The sequence below is a fragment of the Mirounga angustirostris genome, unplaced genomic scaffold (genome assembly GCF_029215605.1).
Source record: "Mirounga angustirostris isolate CCGP_5_RB_7025 unplaced genomic scaffold, mMirAng1.0.hap1 SCAF_13, whole genome shotgun sequence".
Classification (NCBI taxonomy): domain Eukaryota; kingdom Metazoa; phylum Chordata; class Mammalia; order Carnivora; family Phocidae; genus Mirounga; species Mirounga angustirostris.
Window position 1 is genome coordinate 55,924,105 of NW_026991721.1, and position 18,256 is coordinate 55,942,360.

General features: G+C 57.4%; 1 protein-coding gene across 4 annotated transcripts in view; it reads right to left on the bottom strand.

The window, feature by feature from the left end:
- Positions 1 to 5,116: 5,116 nt before the first annotated feature.
- Positions 5,117 to 18,256, bottom strand: part of ARHGEF17 (Rho guanine nucleotide exchange factor 17) — a 56,361-nt gene continuing 43,221 nt past the window's right edge. For 3 of the 4 annotated variants that reach the window (XM_045894391.3, XM_045894390.3, XM_064576949.1), the window contains 18 exons: positions 16,180 to 16,296; positions 15,864 to 15,956; positions 15,451 to 15,627; positions 15,069 to 15,119; positions 14,708 to 14,817; positions 14,516 to 14,601; positions 12,790 to 12,908; positions 12,244 to 12,457; positions 11,648 to 11,721; positions 10,858 to 11,057; positions 10,399 to 10,697; positions 9,701 to 9,950; positions 9,327 to 9,413; positions 8,943 to 9,010; positions 8,565 to 8,713; positions 7,958 to 8,132; positions 7,574 to 7,843; positions 5,117 to 6,680 (listed from right to left, as the gene is read on the bottom strand). In XM_045894391.3, coding sequence (XP_045750347.1) covers positions 6,484 to 6,680; positions 7,574 to 7,843; positions 7,958 to 8,132; positions 8,565 to 8,713; positions 8,943 to 9,010; positions 9,327 to 9,413; positions 9,701 to 9,950; positions 10,399 to 10,697; positions 10,858 to 11,057; positions 11,648 to 11,721; positions 12,244 to 12,457; positions 12,790 to 12,908; positions 14,516 to 14,601; positions 14,708 to 14,817; positions 15,069 to 15,119; positions 15,451 to 15,627; positions 15,864 to 15,956; positions 16,180 to 16,296 — 2,736 coding nt within the window. In that variant the 3' untranslated portion in view covers positions 5,117 to 6,483. Of the gene's footprint in view, positions 6,681 to 6,864; positions 7,091 to 7,573; positions 7,844 to 7,957; positions 8,133 to 8,564; positions 8,714 to 8,942; positions 9,011 to 9,326; positions 9,414 to 9,700; positions 9,951 to 10,398; positions 10,698 to 10,857; positions 11,058 to 11,647; positions 11,722 to 12,243; positions 12,458 to 12,789; positions 12,909 to 14,515; positions 14,602 to 14,707; positions 14,818 to 15,068; positions 15,120 to 15,450; positions 15,628 to 15,863; positions 15,957 to 16,179; positions 16,297 to 18,256 lie in introns of all 4 variants that reach the window. The other variant, XR_010406990.1, reaches the window with a different exon arrangement.

Genomic DNA, 18,256 nt, shown 5'->3' on the forward strand with positions numbered 1-18,256 from the left:
TCTGTGAGGTTTTGGTCAAATCCCTCCCCAGATTCAGTTTCCCCACCTGAAAACTGGGGTGCCAGACTTGTTACCTGAAGGTCGTTCTAGTTCTCTGTGGGATGACGTGATCTGCCCCACCCACCTGAGTGGTAAGGGTGGGCTGCAGCCCCCTGAGCCGGGAGAAAAGATCAGGGATGGTGGAGCTGATGGGGTCCCTCTTGTGGCTCTGGGAACTCTGGTTGGCACCTTTGGGCTCTCAGGCTGCAGGTCCGTAGAGTCGGGTCTCCTGGAGCCACAGACCACACACATTCCACCCTCGAACCCTCAGGTTATGAGGGAGCCTAATTGTTGTTTACTCTCAGCTCTGACTCCTGAAGCACAATGAGCTACAGATGGGACCCTGCCCAAGAATCTGTGAGCATCTAGTGAGGAGGCAGGGAAGGAGTTGTGGAGGCCACAGGAGATTTAAATTGGCTTTTTATGGAGCTTGGAGAGCCACAGGCTGGAGAACAAAGGGCTCTCACAATCACAGGCTTTTAAAACTCCTGGCATCTCAGATGAACCCGCGAAATCTTAGCATTACAATCCCTGCACTTAGGGACTTCAGAGACCATCTCATTTGAACTTGTCATAGCGAAGCTGAGGAAGTGAGCCCAGAGAAAGCCTGCACCTCCCTCTAGGTGGCACAGCACAAGCCCCACTAAGCCAGGATGAGCTGTGATGGGGCTCCAGAGTCAGGGCCGTGGGCTCCATGTCCCACTGAGGCCCTGCCTGCAGTGGGGACCCTGTCCCACAGGATCTGAGGCATGGGGTGCAGTTGTTGGCAAGGGATCCGAACAGATGGCAGTCCCCGGGGTTGTGGACCAGAAATCGTGGCGCCCTCTGCTGGCCACACTGGAATTTTAACAAGAAAGTACAAAGCGGGAGGAATGCTCTAGGGGCGCCTGGCTGGCTCAGTCAGTTGAGAATAGGACTCTCTATCTCCAGGTTGTAAGATTGAACCACACGTTGGGTACAGAGATTCCTTAAAAATAAAAAATCTTGGGGCGCCTGGGTGGCTCAGTCGTTAAGTGTCTGCCTTCGGCTCAGGTCATGATCCCAAGGTCCTGGGATCGAGACCCGCATCGGGCTCCCTGCTCTGCGGGAAGCCTGCTTCTCCCTCTTCTACTCCCCCTGCTTGTGTTCCCTCTCTCGCTGTCTCTTTCTGTTGAATAAATAAATAAAATCTTTAAAAAAAAAAAATCTTTAAAAATTTTTTTTAATGCTCTGTCCTTGGCTAACCCCTAACTGGCCAAGTCCTACCCCTCTAAAGGTGGGCTGCCCCCCTGTGTGTGTGCCTTAGCTCCAGGGGGAGGGTGGGCTTTGGTCTAAGGAGGAACTGGGGCTAGGAGGCCAGGGTGGGGCTCAGCCGTGGGGCAGGACAGGAACTGAGCTGAGGCTGCTGGGCCTGAGAGCTAGGTTCAATCCAAATTTAGGTCCAGACCCTGAGCTGGGTCTGGAATCTCACTGGGCTTGGGTTTTGGGGCCACAGACATAGGGGTCGAGTCCCAGTTCTGCCACTGCCAGGCTGTGTGGCCTGTGTGGCTTAAGCAAGTGACTTTACCTCTCTTGAGTGCAAGCTCACCAGCCCAGGGTGTTGTGAGGATCTATTGAGATCCCATGTCGGGGGCACTAGCTTCTTCCAGAACACTGGGCTTGGAACCCCTATCTGCTCCCTCTCCTCCTGCATCCTCAGTACTTGCTCTGTGACCTCCCCACAGTCTGGCATCTGGGCTCTGCCTCCATTTGTCGGCAACTCCTGCTCAATGTCCCCCTCCTCAGTTCAGCCCTGCAATCTATCCCTGATCCAGCATGCAATGCCCGTTCACTTGCCTTTGCTGGGCAGGGCTCCTCATTGGCCATAATGGGCCCAAAATAGCACTTCCCCCTTGCTGCTTCCTGCAACCTGGCCTGTGGCTTAAAGTCTGTGAGGACAGAAGGGAGAATTGGTGTTTGGCAGGCGTGCAAAAGATGTGAAGGGCTCACAGAGGACATTTGGTTCCAGAGAGGGCAGACACTTGCCTAGGGTCACACCATGAAGGGAGGCTGGGGCTGAGGCTTGAGTTCAGATGTCTGGGTCCCCCATCTCCCCCCCAGGCTCTGCCCAGAAAGTCTAAGGCAGGGCCTCAGCCAGACTTCCCGTCCCTTCACTAAGACTTCTGGACCTGCAGACTACTGCCAACCCCAGTTCGAGTGTACAACAGGGCCCCTGGAGGCTAGCTACTCCAGTCGTGGACTTCGTGGGTTCTAAGGGCCATTCTCTGACTGTTCTGACCACAGGAAACCTTCCTGCCTGGGCTGTCCTCTACACCCACCTCACCCCTCCCCTCTAGCCTCAGTGTTGCCTTACTGTGTGACCTGAGGTTAAGTCCCTATCCCTCTCTGTGCCTCATCTTCCCCGTGAGGCAGATGTCTAGCTAAATCCTGCCCTCTGTCCCTAGCCCAAGAGACCACCCCGAAAACCCATTTGGAGAAGGGATGGCTCTCTCCTGGCCTCTGAGATCAGGACATCCTGCCCAGGGCTGGTCTATGGAACATGAGCCAGAGATCTCATGAGGGACTGGATGTGGCTCTGGCCCCTCAGACTCCATCTCTCCTGTCCTCCAGCCCCTCCACGTGGCTGCCCCCCCCCCCCCCCGAGCCACAGAGCCCTGAGCAGACAGACCACATGTGAATCCAGGCTGTACCACTTAGCAGACTGGTGACCTTGAGGAAGGCATTTTACCTCCCTGAGCCTCAGTTTCCTCATCTGAAAAAAGAGAGTAATAATGGCACCAACTTCCCAGGACCATCATGAGGATTAAGCGAGATGGTCCATGCTCCTGACTTGCTGCAAACAATAATTGGGAGCTGGGGTTATTGTCCTGTGACATTTAAGACCTAGAGGGGGCCTCCAACTGAATTCTCCAGACTGAATTCCACAAATATTTATTGAGCATCTACTGTGTGTCAGGCACTGCAGGCAGCCTGGGGATGGAGCTAGGAACAAAATGAAGTCGCCTCTCACAGAGCTCACTCTGGCTTCCCCTGCCTTTTCCTCTGCTCCAGCTGGGCCTACACCACGGACTCCTCACTCCAGGCCCTCCCCTCCCCTGACTGCCTTGGCTCAAGCTGTTCGGTTTTCATACCAAACCCAAGTCCCACTTCCTCCAACCCCAATGGCCAGCCCTGGTCATACCCTGGTTGTCCACCTCAGCTGGCAGAATTAAAACATGGTATCATATGCCAGGGTAATGGTTACCCTTGGAGGGTAGACTCAGAGGGGGCAAAGGGGGAGTTTTTAGGGTGATGAAATACTCGGTTTTTTGATCTGGAGGTGTTCACTTAATGAAAATTCAAGCCACACACTAACAATTTGTCTACTTCTCTGTACAAACATTATACTTCAATACAGTTCCCTTGAAAAATAGTGACACCTGGGTCCACCCTCCAAACTCTGATTTAATTGGTCTGGGATGTGGGCTGGGCCCCCCAGGTGATTATAATGTGCAGCCAAGGTTGAGAACTACTGCTTTAGAAGAGCAAATTCTTCCAGGACTCTCCCCTGGGCCTGTGGCCTGATGACTGTTCATCCCAAGACCTCCCTGCCCACAGCTGACTGGCTCGGGGCTGAGCATGTCCACAGGCTGGCCAGTGCCCCAGGATGTGACCTCCTAAGTAGCAGTTGGCTGGCCAGGCCCAGTCCTGCTGAGGCACTGGAGCTGGGAAAATGCCGGGGACCCAGCCTTGGGTGTCCAGTGCTGAAAGTAAAGTCTGGCCAGGGCACCTATGTTGAAGGCACAGAGGCCCAAGGCCACAGTGAGAATAGCAGCCATCTGGCAGCAGGGAGGAAGCAGAGTCTCAAGGTGGAAGGGCCAGGTGTCCTGAGATGGAGCTCCAATATTGATCTGGGCCACTGTGCTGACAACTATTTAATTAGTGGTTCCCACTAATTAGCCCCCCTTTTATTTCAGGGCACAACAAATCTCTTCTTTGTGGGGGAAAAGATTACTGGCCCCATTTTACAGATGAGGAAATGAAGGCTTACAGGGGATGTAACTCAACCAAGGTCACATAGCTAGTTAGTGGCAAAGTTAAGATTTCTGTTTAGCTTCAAAGTCTGTGTTCTTTCTGCTTGGATTCACCAGAAATTCCACATGAACACTGCTTTCTACTCTGGAATATATGTGTTTAATATCATCCCCTCCTCCCCAGATCTTCCAAGTGAGGTGGTGCTGTGGGGAGATACTCCAAGCATGTCCCGTGGCCTTGAGGGCCCAGCGGACCCGAGATGTGTGTATGCCAGCGTGCAAAGCATGAACCTACACTCCCCCTTGAGCAACTGATTTGTGTAAAGTGTTCATCACTTAGGTTACTTAGATTGAAAGATGTTCTGACGTGTTCAGCAGAGCCGGGGGCCTGCTCCGCCCTTTACGAGTGGTTGCCATCTTGAGCTCTGTGAGGGGGACCCCGGTGGGAAGGGATCCGCCCTGTGAGGACTGGCCAGCCCCGTGGGGTTGGCCTTTGCACTATGTCTGACTTAATGACGTACCACTTTGGACCAGAAATCAGACAGACCGGGATTCTACCCTTGCTCCAAAACCTGAAGTCACCTTGGCTTCTGTCAGATTCCCCAGCCTCACAGGAGGCTTTGCTGCAGAACATCGTTTCCTCAGGAGCTGTACAGTCTCCTGGTCACCTTGTTTTTCACGTGCTGCCCATGTCAGCTTCGGACTCCCAAGCCCCATCCCAGGCCCAGTGACTGAGGAGCTGTGGGGAGCCTGGGAATGTAGACTTACATGGACATGTAATTATGTATCATGCTTTATATTCACACATGTAATCTGTGAGGGATTCTAACATGTCGCCCTGGTTACAAAGCTGTGAACAGGCATGAGGCCTCGTTTTCCTGACAAGAGAGCTACAGCCCAGACAGGGGCAGCGACCTGCCCGGGATAACACAGCAGAGTGGTGGGCTTGCCATCCCAGCACCCTTCTGTTCTGGGTCTCTGAGCCCTCCCTTCTGCTCAAGTGAGTGGGTGTTGGGAGGCCCATCAGCCGGGGAGCCCTGAGGCTGGTGGCTGGGGGCCACCATGCCACCGATGGGGAGTGGTCATTTGGTGTTTCTATTTATTGACTCTTTAAAATTCATCATCCAAGGAAAGTTAATACATGACTGTTTGGTAGCAAGAGAAACATAATCTAAGACCGCAATGACCCACGCACCCCAAACAAAAACAGAACCAAACAAACCCCATCTGAAACCAGACCTTTGGAGCTGTAGCTGAAGAAGCAAGGGGCCTGGGGGTCAGACTGGCTCTTGCAGGCCAGGGAGCAGGGAAGAGCCTGCCCGCAAGTGGTTCCCAGTTGAAGAGGCCATGTCCAGCCCCTCAGCTTTGGGCATTCTTCCTGGAGGGACTGCCCTGGCAGGAAGGGTGTGAAGAGAGGGTCTCAATGGTCAGAGTGGGGGGCCTCCCAGGCCCACCCTCCCAAGGTGACCATACGTGCCAGTGCATGAGACACAGGGGCTGGGGGGCAGCTCTGAGGAGAACAAGGGCCCTTTCCTTTTCCCTGCTCAGGCCAGGAGAGAGAGCCCTGTCCAACTCCCTATCAGTGTTACCAAATTTGGAAACGACTAAAGGCACTGCCAACAAGTTAGGAAATGCCAAGGCCTGGGGAGGCCCCCGCATGGGAATCATTGCCCCTTGCAGTCATTACCTTGTTCTGGATGACTGAGGGTGCTTGGTCCTTGGCTCTGGATACTGGAGGGCAGCCCAATCAGGACAAGGCCGTGGAAAGTGTATGTTGAGAGGCAATGTTTTAGTGCCCTGAACATGCAGTGTGTGTGTGTGCGTGTGCACGCGCATACCTGCACACCCATGTGTATGTGCACACATGTTCGCAAGTATGTAATGAGGGGGGGATTGGTCCTTCCAGGAAGGCTCGCTTAGGGTCCCAGGGTGGCCCCCAGAGCAGGAATAGGGTCTTTTCCCTTCTGTGACTTCCTCAAATCACCCCCTGCCCAGGTCATTGCATAAATAAGTGCTTGGGAAGGTACACATCTAAAAAGGAACATAAATACTGTACATGGGAAAGGATTCTGTCCCCAGCCCTCCCACTGCCCCCAGAAAACCCTCCAAATATTGCACATGGCCCTCCCGAGCCCCATGGGGTCCAGGCCCGGCCGTGTCTTTGGTAGAAGCTCCAGGGACAGAGGTCCTGGGCAGCCCACATGCCCCCTGCCCCACCCCCATGATGACTGGGAGTACCGAAGCAGCCAGAGGGTCGGGAGAGGCCCCGGCCCGCTGGCCAGCAGGTGTTCCACCAGGAATACTTCCGTGCGGATGGGAGGGAGCCCACGCAGGCACAGGGGTGCCCCTGGCGGGACGCTCCTGGTCAGAGTCTGCTAGGAAGTGTGGGCTAGGAAGAGGCAAGCGGGCTGCGGGCGGTGGGAGGGCAAGTCCTGGGCCACAGTGGACAGGGTCACACCCTCCATAGGAGGAGGTGGTTTGTGCTGTCGTCTCGGCCCACGGTCTCACTGCTGCTACCACCCCCACTGCTGAGTCGGAAGTCCTCATAGCCGTCACCTCCACTGATAACGAGCATTTTAGGCCTGGCTGAGGCAGGTCCTCGGTGCCGAGGGGAGTCCCGGTGCTCGAGGGATGGCAGCTTCTCAGGGCCTGGGGGGTGGAGGGAGAGGGTCCATTAGCCGGGGGCTGACTGATGGCTGTGCTGTCCCCTAAGGGCCTGCACCTCAGAAGACAAGAAGAAAGGCGCACTTTCTGTGGGGGATCCTACTTCCTGTTAGCCAAGAACTTCTTTGGAAAGAAATACCCACTTCCTGGCAGTCACACAACTTCTTACCTCTTATCTGTGCGTTCTAGTCAAGAGTGACATAAGTTCTCAGGGCCACACCCCTCTCTCTCTCTCCCTCTATCGCACATGTACTGTCCTCCTCAAGCAGCTTCCTGCTTCCAACAGCCCCTTCCCAGCTGGGGAGCTTCGGTCTTCTGCGGGCGCGGACGGCTCCTGCCCGAGGCTTCCCTGCTTCCAGATTCCCACAGCCGCCTCCTCGGGGGAATACGGTTTCCTGCCCAGTCAAAGCAAGCCTCGGCTCACTGTGGCCCTCCTTGACGGATGCCATCTCCTAACACGTTTCACTTGCTAATCCTCACAGTCCACGGCTGTCCTGCCTGCCGTTCTGTGTTCTACTTGCTGTTGCTGTTTCCCGCTCTGCCCGTCACTCCCTGACGCCTTGCCCTAGACCGCATCTCTGGTCCGCTTCGATTCCCTGCCGTATGCATCCCTTGCTGGGCCACCGTCTAGTTCTCAGGCTACAGTTCTTATAGCTCACTGCCTGTCTCCTGTGATGCTTCTAGACCGAGTTTTTGCACACACCCCATACCCTAGAAGGTTTTATTTTGGGGACTTTGGAGCCGATTTCCTGGCATATATGCCACTTCCAGCTCTGGACCACACTCTTCTTCCCTCTTGGAACCTCTTCTGGCGAGACAGAGGCAAATCTTAAGCAGAGTCCAGGATCCCTGGGTTGGGGGAGGATGCACAGACCCACCCGTGTCTGGGGGAGGCGGTGGGGTCGGGCAGAGCAGGTTGAAGCCGTCTGGCAGCTGGACTGCAGCCAAGAAGCGGACGTGGCCAGTGTGTCCCTGGCCTAAGCCGGCGGGGCTCAGGGGCGCTCTCGGGCAGCTGACGGTACTGGGTGAGGTGGGCATGGTGAGCACGACGCCGGCACTGGTGCCCACCCACAGCAACTCCTCGCACACCAGCAGCGCCGTGATCCTCAGGCAGGCAGCCTTGTGCTGCCGGATGATGGCGTCCGAGCCTAGGGGGTGAGACGGACCAGAGCTGGGGCCGCATCCGGGCCCCGGCTCAGCCTCCTCAGCGATGGGGCGGAAGGACTCCAAGGGAAGGGGCGGCGGGGGCCGGAGGTCAGTACCTGCCAGCATCCTGTGCACGGGAGGTGTGACGTCTACCTCTGCCAGTTGCTCAAAGGTGCCCGGGTGGTAGAGACACACGTGGGCGCTGCCTTTCAGCGTCACCCACACCCCCAGGCTGCAGTCCACCATACAGGCCACGCTGCGGCTGGAATCCTGGCCCACGTGGAACGCGTGCTGGTCGGAGCGGTGGGAGGGGCAGGCAGAGGGCACAGGGGTGACTGGCGGGCCTGCCTTCCCTGGCCCTTCCCTGCCTCGTTCCCCACCATCACCCACCTCACCCCTACAACTCACACCGAACCTCTCCAGAAAACCCGCCAGGACTGACAGCAAAGGCAGCCTTGCTCCTTGGTCTGGGTGAAGCCAGACCACTGAAGCCCCCCCCTTTAAGCCTCGGGAATTAAAATGGAGCTGCCTTTTCCCCTGCAACTCAATGACTCTGTGACCAGAGAATATTAAAGCTTGAAGCGTTTTCAGATCAATCATTGGCCTCTCCCTGGACAGATGGATGCTTTCTTATGGCCCCCGTGGTCTCATTCCCCCCTCTCTCACGGGCCAGGCTTACCCCAAATCACCAATTCTGTCCCCACCCCCACCCCCCAGCAGTACCTCCAGCTGCAGTGTGTCGGAGCTCAGCACAAGGACTCGGTTCTGGCAGCCACACCACAGCCGCCCACCCACAGACACCATCTTGGTGATGGGGCTCCCCTGAGAACCCAGGGTCACTGACTTGAAGTTCTGGGGGTCCCAGAAATGGCCTGGAGTGGGAGCCGGAGAAGGAAAACAGAGCACATTCAGTCTGGTATCGCACTAGCGTCTCACCCTCACACCCTGAAACGAAGTGCTAAAAACCCCATCTGTACATGAGGACACCAAGGCCCAGAGAGGGCCTGAGAGGTGCCCAAAGCCACGTCTCCAGACTCACGGGCCTCGGGGAGAGTGCCTACGCCAGCAACATCGGCGGGGTGGGGTGCGGTGGGCACTCACCTGCTTCTCTTTGGTAGACCACAAGTTCTCCATTGGCCAGAGACACAAACACCTGGTTATTCAGATACCTAGGCAGAGAAAAGAAGGAGCAGTCAGGGGTTTCAGGAGGCCAGAGGAGGTCACCTGGGGCCAAGGGAATCACAGACATGACGGCTACGGTTCCTGAGAGACCGCCACTGCAGGCGGGGGAGTCTGAGCTAGGCAGGGGTAGTGACTTGCCCACAGCCACATGGTGCATGAGAGGTACGGCTAGCCTAGGGTGAGGCCTCGGGCCTCCAGCCTCCACAGAAAGGCGGGGCCAGTAGAGCAGGGAGAGCTGGGTGACCAGAGGAGGCCTGCATGTGTAGAAGGGTCTGGACCAGGAGGACTACCCAAGGGCCTTACAGGATGCAGGTCACAGAGGCTGTGTGCTGGAGCTTCATGCTGTTCCTGCGGTCGCGGATGCTGTCGGAGGACTGGTACACGTGGACGCTGTGGATCAGGGGTGTGTGCACCTGTGACCGATGCTTGCCTACACCAGCCCCTGAAGTTCGCCCTCCACCTCTGCCTCCACCACCATCTCCCCGCTGCCAGGTGTCGGCCCAAGGTACTGAGATCCCAAAGCCTCCCTGTGGGCTTCAGAACCCTTAGCAGCCCTGGCTGGCAGTACTCCTGAGGTCTGACCCCAAGCCCTCCTGCTTCTTCTTCAGGATACCATATGATTTCCCAAGCAGAGAGCTCGGGGTTCTGCATCCCCAGCCCCTGTCCTGCCCCCCTACCAGCCATCCTCAGTGCCCAGCCACACAGAGCTCTGGTAGGCCTCGGGGTCAACGCTCAGCAGGTCCTCAAGGCTGCCCCGGGTGAAGGAGCCACGGCTGGAGCGGCGAAGGGCTCTCCCATCCATTGGGCTGGTGCTGCAGGGACCGCTAGGCCCGAAGGAGCCAGACAGTGGCAGGAAGCCAGGATCCTGCTCCTCCTCTGAACTGGTCGTCTCTGCCGTAGCCTCCTTGGAGCTCGGGGTCTCCTCATCTGAGGGAGACAAAGTTCTCTACCTCCATTCCCCTCTGCCGGCCCCAAGACCTTGTATCTTTCTAGGCCCCCATCCCCCCTCAGTGCATCCCTCCTGGCCATGTCCCTCCTGAGGGCCTCCCAGCCCTGTTGTCCCTTTCCCGAGGTGTCAGCGTAGCTCAGGCCTTGTTATTCTGCTTGGGGACAGTTTAGTGCTACCGGCTCCTAGTTCTGACCTGGCCCACTCCAATCCACCACCACATCGTGGACAGGGGGATCAACCGCTCCACCCCTACTCCATCTTCCCTACTTAACCGGGCATTCCAGGGTCTTCAGGATCTGGCCTGACTGACCCACTGCCCTCTGGGTCCTTGGTGTCACAGCCCCCCTGCCCACCCATCAGTACCTGCTGGGTGCCCCCTCCTCTGTGCAGTCCACCCTGCCTGACAGCCCCAAGCCGGGCACTCACTGCCAAAGCTAGAGGAGATGGTGGACCGGCTGGCTTGGCTCTGCAGCGTTCCCGAGGGGCTGGGTGAAGACTCATCATCGGAGTCGCTGTCAAAGGGCACCAATTCCGGGCGGGGGTCCCCTTCGGTGGGGCCCGGTGTCATCTCCAGCCCCGAGCCTGCAATGGAGATGTGCAGGCAGGGCTGGGGCCCTGGCTCTGCCAGCGTCGCTGCTTCTTCGTCCGCGGCCTCGACGTCCAGTTCTGGACCGGGGGTCTCCAGTGCCGTCTCTGGGGCACTCCTCAGCGAGGCCGGACGCTCCCTGTGAGATGTAGCAGTGGGGATGAGAGCTGCCAGGAGCCGAGGCTCTGCGCCCCTCGGCCACAAGCCCACCAGGCCCGCCCCGTCCACCAGACTAAGTCGCCAGAGGGGTCGGGGGCAGGGATCTGTCCCGCTGGCCCCCCCACCGTCCCCGGCCTCACCTGTGGCCGTGGCGCTGCAGGCCGGGCACGGCACCTATGCAGAGGATGCGGGCGGAGCAGACGGCAATGCAGGCCTCCACGTCGGGCTCGGCGCGCAGGCTCAGCAGGCACACCTGGCCCACGTAGCCGTCGCTGTTGCACACCCACACTTCGGGCATGGGCTCGGGGCAGCTACTCTGGGTCGGCGCCGCGCACGAGAACTGCGGACAGCACCAGGGCAGGGGAAGGTGGATGGAGGAACTGCGGCCAGCTCCCCACCGCCGCCAGGCGGCCGGCGGAGCGGAGGGAGGTGGGCCCACGCGGCTGTGCACGGACTCCCAGTACACCCCTCTGTACACGTGTGTACACACACACACACGGCGCGTGTGCCACTCTGCAGGTCAGATGCACAAACGCCTGTGTGATGGACCATCCCTTCACACACATATGTGTACGCATACATCCACACACACGTAAACCCTAAATATGACCCCACAGGTGCGCGGTAACAAATGTGAAAAACGGTAAGCTCTGTCCCGATGTATGCAGACTCTGACAAGCGCATGACTTAGACACCTCACAGGAATCAGACAGCCCTCGTTCCCAGGCACGCACAGATGTGTGTGGCCACACCCACGTGCACGTGACACACGTAGTATCCACACGCATGTGCAGAGTTGTACACTTAAAGACAGAGGGAGCGACTGCCACGTTCATACAGGTACGTAATGTTGTACCCCAAACAAAAACACATGAACATGTGCTGGTTTGAATATACGTGCGCCCGCGTGACCCCGGCCCCCACACACACCTGCATGCCGCTGCGGGTTTTCATGATGGGGATGGCCTTCAGGAACTCAGGGTCTAGACAGCTTTTGCTGGATGCTGCGGCGGAGGTGGACAAACAGACACCGCTTAGCATCCACCTCACCCTCGACCATTTCCCTTTCTTCCCTGCTCTTCAGGATCTCTCAAGGGAAAACGAGGTAGCTGTAGGTTATGCTCTGCTTGTCCCTGGCCTCAATTTTCCCATCTGTACAATGTGGGAGGCAGACCCAGAAGTCTCTAAGGATCTTCTAAGCCATGGACCCTGATTAATAGCTTTCCCTACTCTCGGCCTGCTCAGAGTATGTAGAGGAGGGGAGGGCGGGGCAGGGGGGTGCGTCCTGGCATGCCCTGCCCTAAGCTCACCCTTTTCAACCACTGAATCCCCTCCCTGCCAGTGAGACCCTGGGGAAGTCCCATGTTTCCCCGTAGGAGTCTCAGTCCACCCTCCCACCAGCAGGGACTGAAGCACAGGACACCGCAGTCTCGGGATTTCTGGCTCCTGATCTCCCAGACCGCAGCATGGTGCTGCCCACTGCCTGGAGGTGTTGGAAGGAGGAGACCAGCATGGGCCTGGCTTACCCAGCTTCCTCTTGGCGTCATCAAAGGCCTGCTCAAAGCCGAGGCGGGCATCAGGGTGAGGGAACTCGAAGATGAAGGAGTCCGTGCCCTCAGGCCTCGTGGTGCACAGCTCCAGCTTGGTAGGGGGGAAGGAGAGTGCATAGCACAGCGCCTGCTTCTCCGACAGGTCCCGGTGCATGGCGGCTGAGAGGTCCCGCAGTGCTTCGTCCAGGCTCTGCCAGGATGAGGACCCAGGCCTCAGGCCCTGACAGCTCCCCACAGCCTGCTCCTGCCCTGAGAATGCAAGTGGGGACCTGCCTCTCCCCCCAACCCCCTAGACATGATGGGCCCCCTCTCCTCCCACAGCTAGGGACAGAGCTGTGTCTCCACCCTCAGGCCTGGAACACATCACTTCCCTCAGTTGCGGTGAGGCTGTATTTTCCCCTTCCAATAAGTGACAGAGATGAGTGACCTCTTCCTCAGGTAAATGAAGAGGCTGTTTTCTCTCCCTCAGATCTGGGAACCCCCACCGCCCCATTCCCCCAGCCTCAGGCAGAGGGCACAGACCTGGTGGGGGAAACCAAGGCTCTCAGACAGCTTGCTCATCTGGCCCAGGGTGGTCAGGTCCTCATCTAGGCGGCTGATAGCCTTCTGGACGTTCTCCCGATTGGTGGCTTGGGACGCCCCTGGTGGGGACAGAGGAAGGCCACGGGCAGATACAGAAGCAGATAGGGTCAGGCTTGGACAGAAGGGGAGAATTTCCCTTCCCTCACAGTCTGCAGCTCAGCGTGGGGAGTGGCCTGACAAGCCGAGAGCTTGTCAACCCCAAGACCCAAGGAACAAAGTGACAGGCAGCTCACAGAGAAACACCAGGCCTGGGAACAGGGGGCTGGGCTTGATTCAGAGCCACTTGGCACAGGGTGCTGGTCCCTTGGAGAACTCCCTGGACGAGCACAAAGAATAAACAGCAGATGGCTGTGCAGCTTCTGCAGGCTCCAGCAGACACCGGAAGCCTCGGCAGTGCGGCCTCCACAGGCCAGTCAGCCGGGCAGCCAGAGCCTCGGGCGGTCAAATCTGCTGACCAAGGGACTCAATTCCCCGACAAAGGAGGGAAAATGAGCTGATGCTCTGGATTTCTCTAGTCCTATCCCATACCTGACCACAGCCAAGTAGCTGGCCCCACAGGCCAGCTCAGCATCCCCACACCCAGCACTGCCTGGCCGGGGGTGTCCACCCTGGACCAGGAACCCACCAATGGGCAGAGTAGACAGCAGTGGAATGTACTAGAAAAGCTAAGGCTTGCGTTTTCTCCTACTCCTTCTGAAGGACACTGTCCCCCCCACAACTCTCATTGTCTGGGCAGCCCTGGTTTCTTCCATATGACCCCGCCCCACTCTGACCACACTGGATTGGACCAGGAGCAGACACCTGAACTAAAGGTAGTCATTTTATCGACTGGCCTGTGTTCCAAACTGGAACAATCATCAGCTTGTATTCCTACACAGGGGCCCATGTGAGGCAGGCCTGGGTTTGCCCTGGGGGCCACCGCACTGAGCCTAGGGACAGAGTCTGGACCCGCACTGCCTGCCAGCCCAGAGGTGCCCACACTACCGTCCCAGACCAACCGTCCCAGACCAACCGCCCCACTCAGAAAGGTAAACTTCGGATCCTGGAGCAGCCGAGGAGAAAGGGCCAAGATGCAGAACAGGCCATGATGGATCACAGGAGTTGGAAGGAAGGAGGAAGCAGAGAAAGCTGAGAGCAGTGAGAACAGGCAGACGCAGAGAGAGACAGACAGATGGAGACACAGACACACATGTACACTCAGCAGAAGGAGCAGCTCTTTGAAACTGCTGCAGCTCCTGACAGCCTCAGCCCCAAACAACTGGATCTTTCCAACCAGACTTCTGCTTGGACTGACTTGAGTGAGTCTCTGCTACCGACGAGCAAAACTGGGGACCAGAGCAGCGTGTCACCGTCCGATAGGACACTGGTGCAGCGGCCACTGGCTAGTGGCGGGTGTGTCTGCGTCCCCCGTGCCGCCCCAGCCTAGGTGAGGTCCCCGCCCTGTCAGAAGGTGGTCTGCGTGGACAGGTCCTGGTGTGCTTCTGTGGCGGGCACACCGATCCTGCATGCCACCCCCCTTGTACTGGCTGGGAAAGTAAGGCCCCAAAAGCAGAAAAGCAGATGGATACGGGCAGCCAGCCTGGCCACAGTTCAGACCCTCCAGGAGGGCTTCTGAGAGCAGGGCCCGGACACCCAGGACCCCCGGGCAGGCCTAGGCCAGCCCCACCTTTGATGATGTCCGCATCTTCTAGCGGCAGCTTCCACAGCAGCTTGTACTTGCTGGCCGTGTCAATGACGCTGGCTGCCGTGTACCTGTGGGGAGCCAAGGGGGTGCTCTGGCCAGGCCGGGGGGAGCGGGGCCCAGGGAGGGCCAGCTGCTCCGCCCCGGCCCAAGTGCAGCCCCGCCCCGGCCACTCACAGGCTCATGGAGCTGCGCCGCAGGGAGCCTGATTTCCGCTTTAGGGTCGTGCAGATGATGAGGTCCGTGAAGAGGAAGAGGGACCGGTCCTTCTTGCCACCGACGGCCTTCTGTGGAGCCCGAGGCAGGACTCAGGCCCAGAGGCCCACCCTCCTGCCCACCGTGCCCAAGGGGACAGCCAGGCCCAGAGAGGGGTGAGGGCTCTGCCCCAGATGCCCAGAGGCAGAGGCAGAGTTGGGACTCGACCCGGGACTCCTGTTGTGGGGAAGAGCAGGGAGGCCCAAGGACAGCAGGTATGAGCGGAAGTGTGAACATAGTGGGGAGATGGGAACAGGTGGGTAGACAACGGGAGACTTCTTACCACTTCGATGACCATCTCCTGCCTGAGGAACCGCCGCAGAGGGGCTTGGAGCTGTGGGGCAGGACAGACAAAACATCTTGAAGGTCAATTATTAATCCCATCTCCTCCCCAGACCCTGGGGGACCCCTTGGCCCCACTCCATGGGCCAGGCCAGTAGAAGCAGCATCCCCTCCATCCTCCTGATGCTGTGCGGTCAGGCCGCGGGACATGTGGCCAGAGACAGACAGGGAGGAGGACATGGCTGTGGACAGAGACAGGTGGGGACGCTGAACAGACAGGGATGCACAGGCGCTGCAGACACCGCTGTGGAGGTGGACGTGACCGTGACTGCAGGTAACCACAGATGCAAACAAAGGCATGGGTGGAGGGGGTGGGCACTCACATCCTCCATGCCCTCGATGTGAGCCTCAATCTCCTGCAGCACACGGGCATGTCGCTCTGCCTCCTCGGCACTCCGCACACCCTTGTTGATGCGTTCAGCCACCTGTTTGATGTTCCGCTGAGCATCCAACAGAAGTGGGTGGTCTGGGTGGTCCTCAGGTGTGTGCTTCAGGAGGTCCTGGGGAAGAAATGGGGATAAGACCCCTGCTTATTAGCTGCCCCTTTCAGGCCCTGGGACCCCACACTGATGGCTAGAGCAGGACGGACTATAAGCAGGCTCCAGAGAGGACTTCTTTTCCTACCCAACCCCTGGGGACTCTGATGTCAGGCTTGACCGAGTAGGGGCCTCATAGCCCCCTGCATCCTCACGTGCCTTCCAGCCTTGCCCTCCTGCCCACCCAACCCCATGCCCACCTTCACCAGAAGCTCATAGCGTGGGATCCGCTGCACAGGCTTGATCATGAGGTCAGACAGTGCCTGCTTCTCCTTGTTCTCACGCATGCTTTGCTGAAACCAGAAACAAGGGGGATGGGCACCCGTGTGAGGAATGTCATGCAAAGAAGGAAATGTCCAGGGACAGATCCCCAGCCAGTCCCTCTAGCCCAGCCCAAGGGCAAAGACTGAACCACAGGCTAAGGCTGCAGTGTCTGGGAGTGTGGGAGCTCCTGCCCCCTCCCAAAGCTGGCCAAGGCGAGGGTGATGTCCATGCCCCTGAGCTAGCCAACAGTACCTCCAAGAACTTGAGAAAGGCAGGCCTCGCCTCCTTAGCCACGCGCACGGCATCCTTTGCATTGAGAAAGTTATCAATGTAGGCAGAATAGATGTTGACCAGGACGTCCTTGGAGAACTGTAGGTGCAGAGGCAGGTTAGGGACCTTCAAGGTGTCCCTTACTCCACCTCACCCTGTCCTGGCTTCCAATGATTCACAAGCCAACATCCTTTCCCTCCAACGGGACATGATATGGTCTCTAAGGGATCGGGCAGCTGCTCCTGTGTCATGTGTGCACGTCGTACATGTGACTGTGTGAGTTGCTGTGTATCTGCGCACACCCCAACGTATCTTACCTACGGTTTGTGTGTACATGGACATACATATGCCTACATGTGTCCTGTAGACCATGCTCTCCCATTTCCAGCTGGGCATTTCCATCCCTTGCTCTCCAGCCCCACTAAGTCCAGCCAGGCAGGTCTCCCTCCTCACTGTCCTCTGAGAGACACAGACTCATTCCAGCCACTTGGCCATTGCTCATGTAATTCTCTCCACCAGAATGCCCTTACCACATCCAAATCTCACCCACCCTCAGGGCTAAGCTCCACCTGTGCCTCCTCCAGAAAGCACTCCCTGCCCTGACTAGGACTCTTCCTCTGCGAGGAGATAGGGACGCCCATCCTGTCCAGTAACATCCCGCTCAGTGGGGGCACACAGCTGGTAGCTAACACCTGACGGCCCGCTGACAGCTGGGCTAAACGTGGAAGTTCTTGGTCAGAAGCCCTGGCTGGGAGTTGGGATACCCTGGTTCCTGGGTCAGCTGTACCATGGATGGACTAGGGGACCTGTGGTGGTGTTTGTTTCTGGCCCCTCTGGGCCCACAAGGCCCTGTGTCTCTAAGGTGCTGACTGTCCTCCTCCCCAGGCCCAGGGAGGCTGCAGCAACTCGGAGGGGAAGACGGCCCTTACCCACCAGCCCACCCTGGGGCAGAGCATTCTCTGCTGATCCCTTCCTGGGACCAGGGCCTCTGCTCATCAGACCAGGGTCAGCATCAAAGTCCAGACAGGGGATGAGCCTGGTGACACTGAGGGTGGTGATGGCCTCGAGGGGTTAGCACTCAACGGGGGTCCCATCAGGGTTTGTCACATCAGTTCCAGATCAGCAGGCACCTTCTAAGACCTTCTTAGGCCCAAGGCCCACCCGCATCATCACAAACACATGAAAAAACATCCACATCTCACAACAATAGATAAGACTTTTTTTTTTCCTGGTATAATTTTTGGAAGGAGTTTTACCATTTTGCTTTTGAAATTATTTGGTTCTGAGTAACCATTTTAGTTTGTGTTTGGCTATGATTTATCAGTCATCACCATGCATTCTTGGGAATTCTGGCCAAATAACAAAATGTATCTTAAGTTTTTTCAAACGTAATTAACCTCGTATAAATGAATACTACACGTAACAATTAAAGAAAATCGCATGCTATGTTTTTACAGACACGTAATTAAATGTTTACTGGTTTTGCTTTTGCAGTTCTTTTTGAGTTTTGCAGCCAATACTTGTTCTAAGGTCCCATTCACTATGGTAGGATCCTGAAGAGCTCACAGGCAGGTCTGCTCCTGGTGCAAGGGGGCACAGAGTGGGGCAGGGTGTGGGCACTGGGGCCGCGTTTCCTGGAGTCGAACCCTCTACCACTCACTAACCATGACTTTGGTCAGGTTACTTTCTCTCTACGCTGCAGAGTCATCCACTTTAAACTTGGGGGAATAACTGCACCTTTCTCCTAGACTTGTGAACATATATAACGTATTCAGAATAATGGCTAGTATGAAGTGCCAAATAGCTATCCTATTAAAATGCTGGATGGAGAAAAGAGCTAGTCAAGGTAAGGGCTGAGGTCAGTAATAGCATCCACTGAGGTCTGTGTCAGCACCAGCTCAAGGTCAGGACTAGGGTCAAGTCGGTGCCAGCAACTAGAACTGGGTCCAGGATTAGGGTCGGTAACTGGTTGGGATTGGGGCCCAGGCCAGAGTCTAGCGAAGCTCTGGGGTTTGGTGGTGTCCAGGTTCAGGTCAACCCCAGGGCTGGAGTCAGTGCC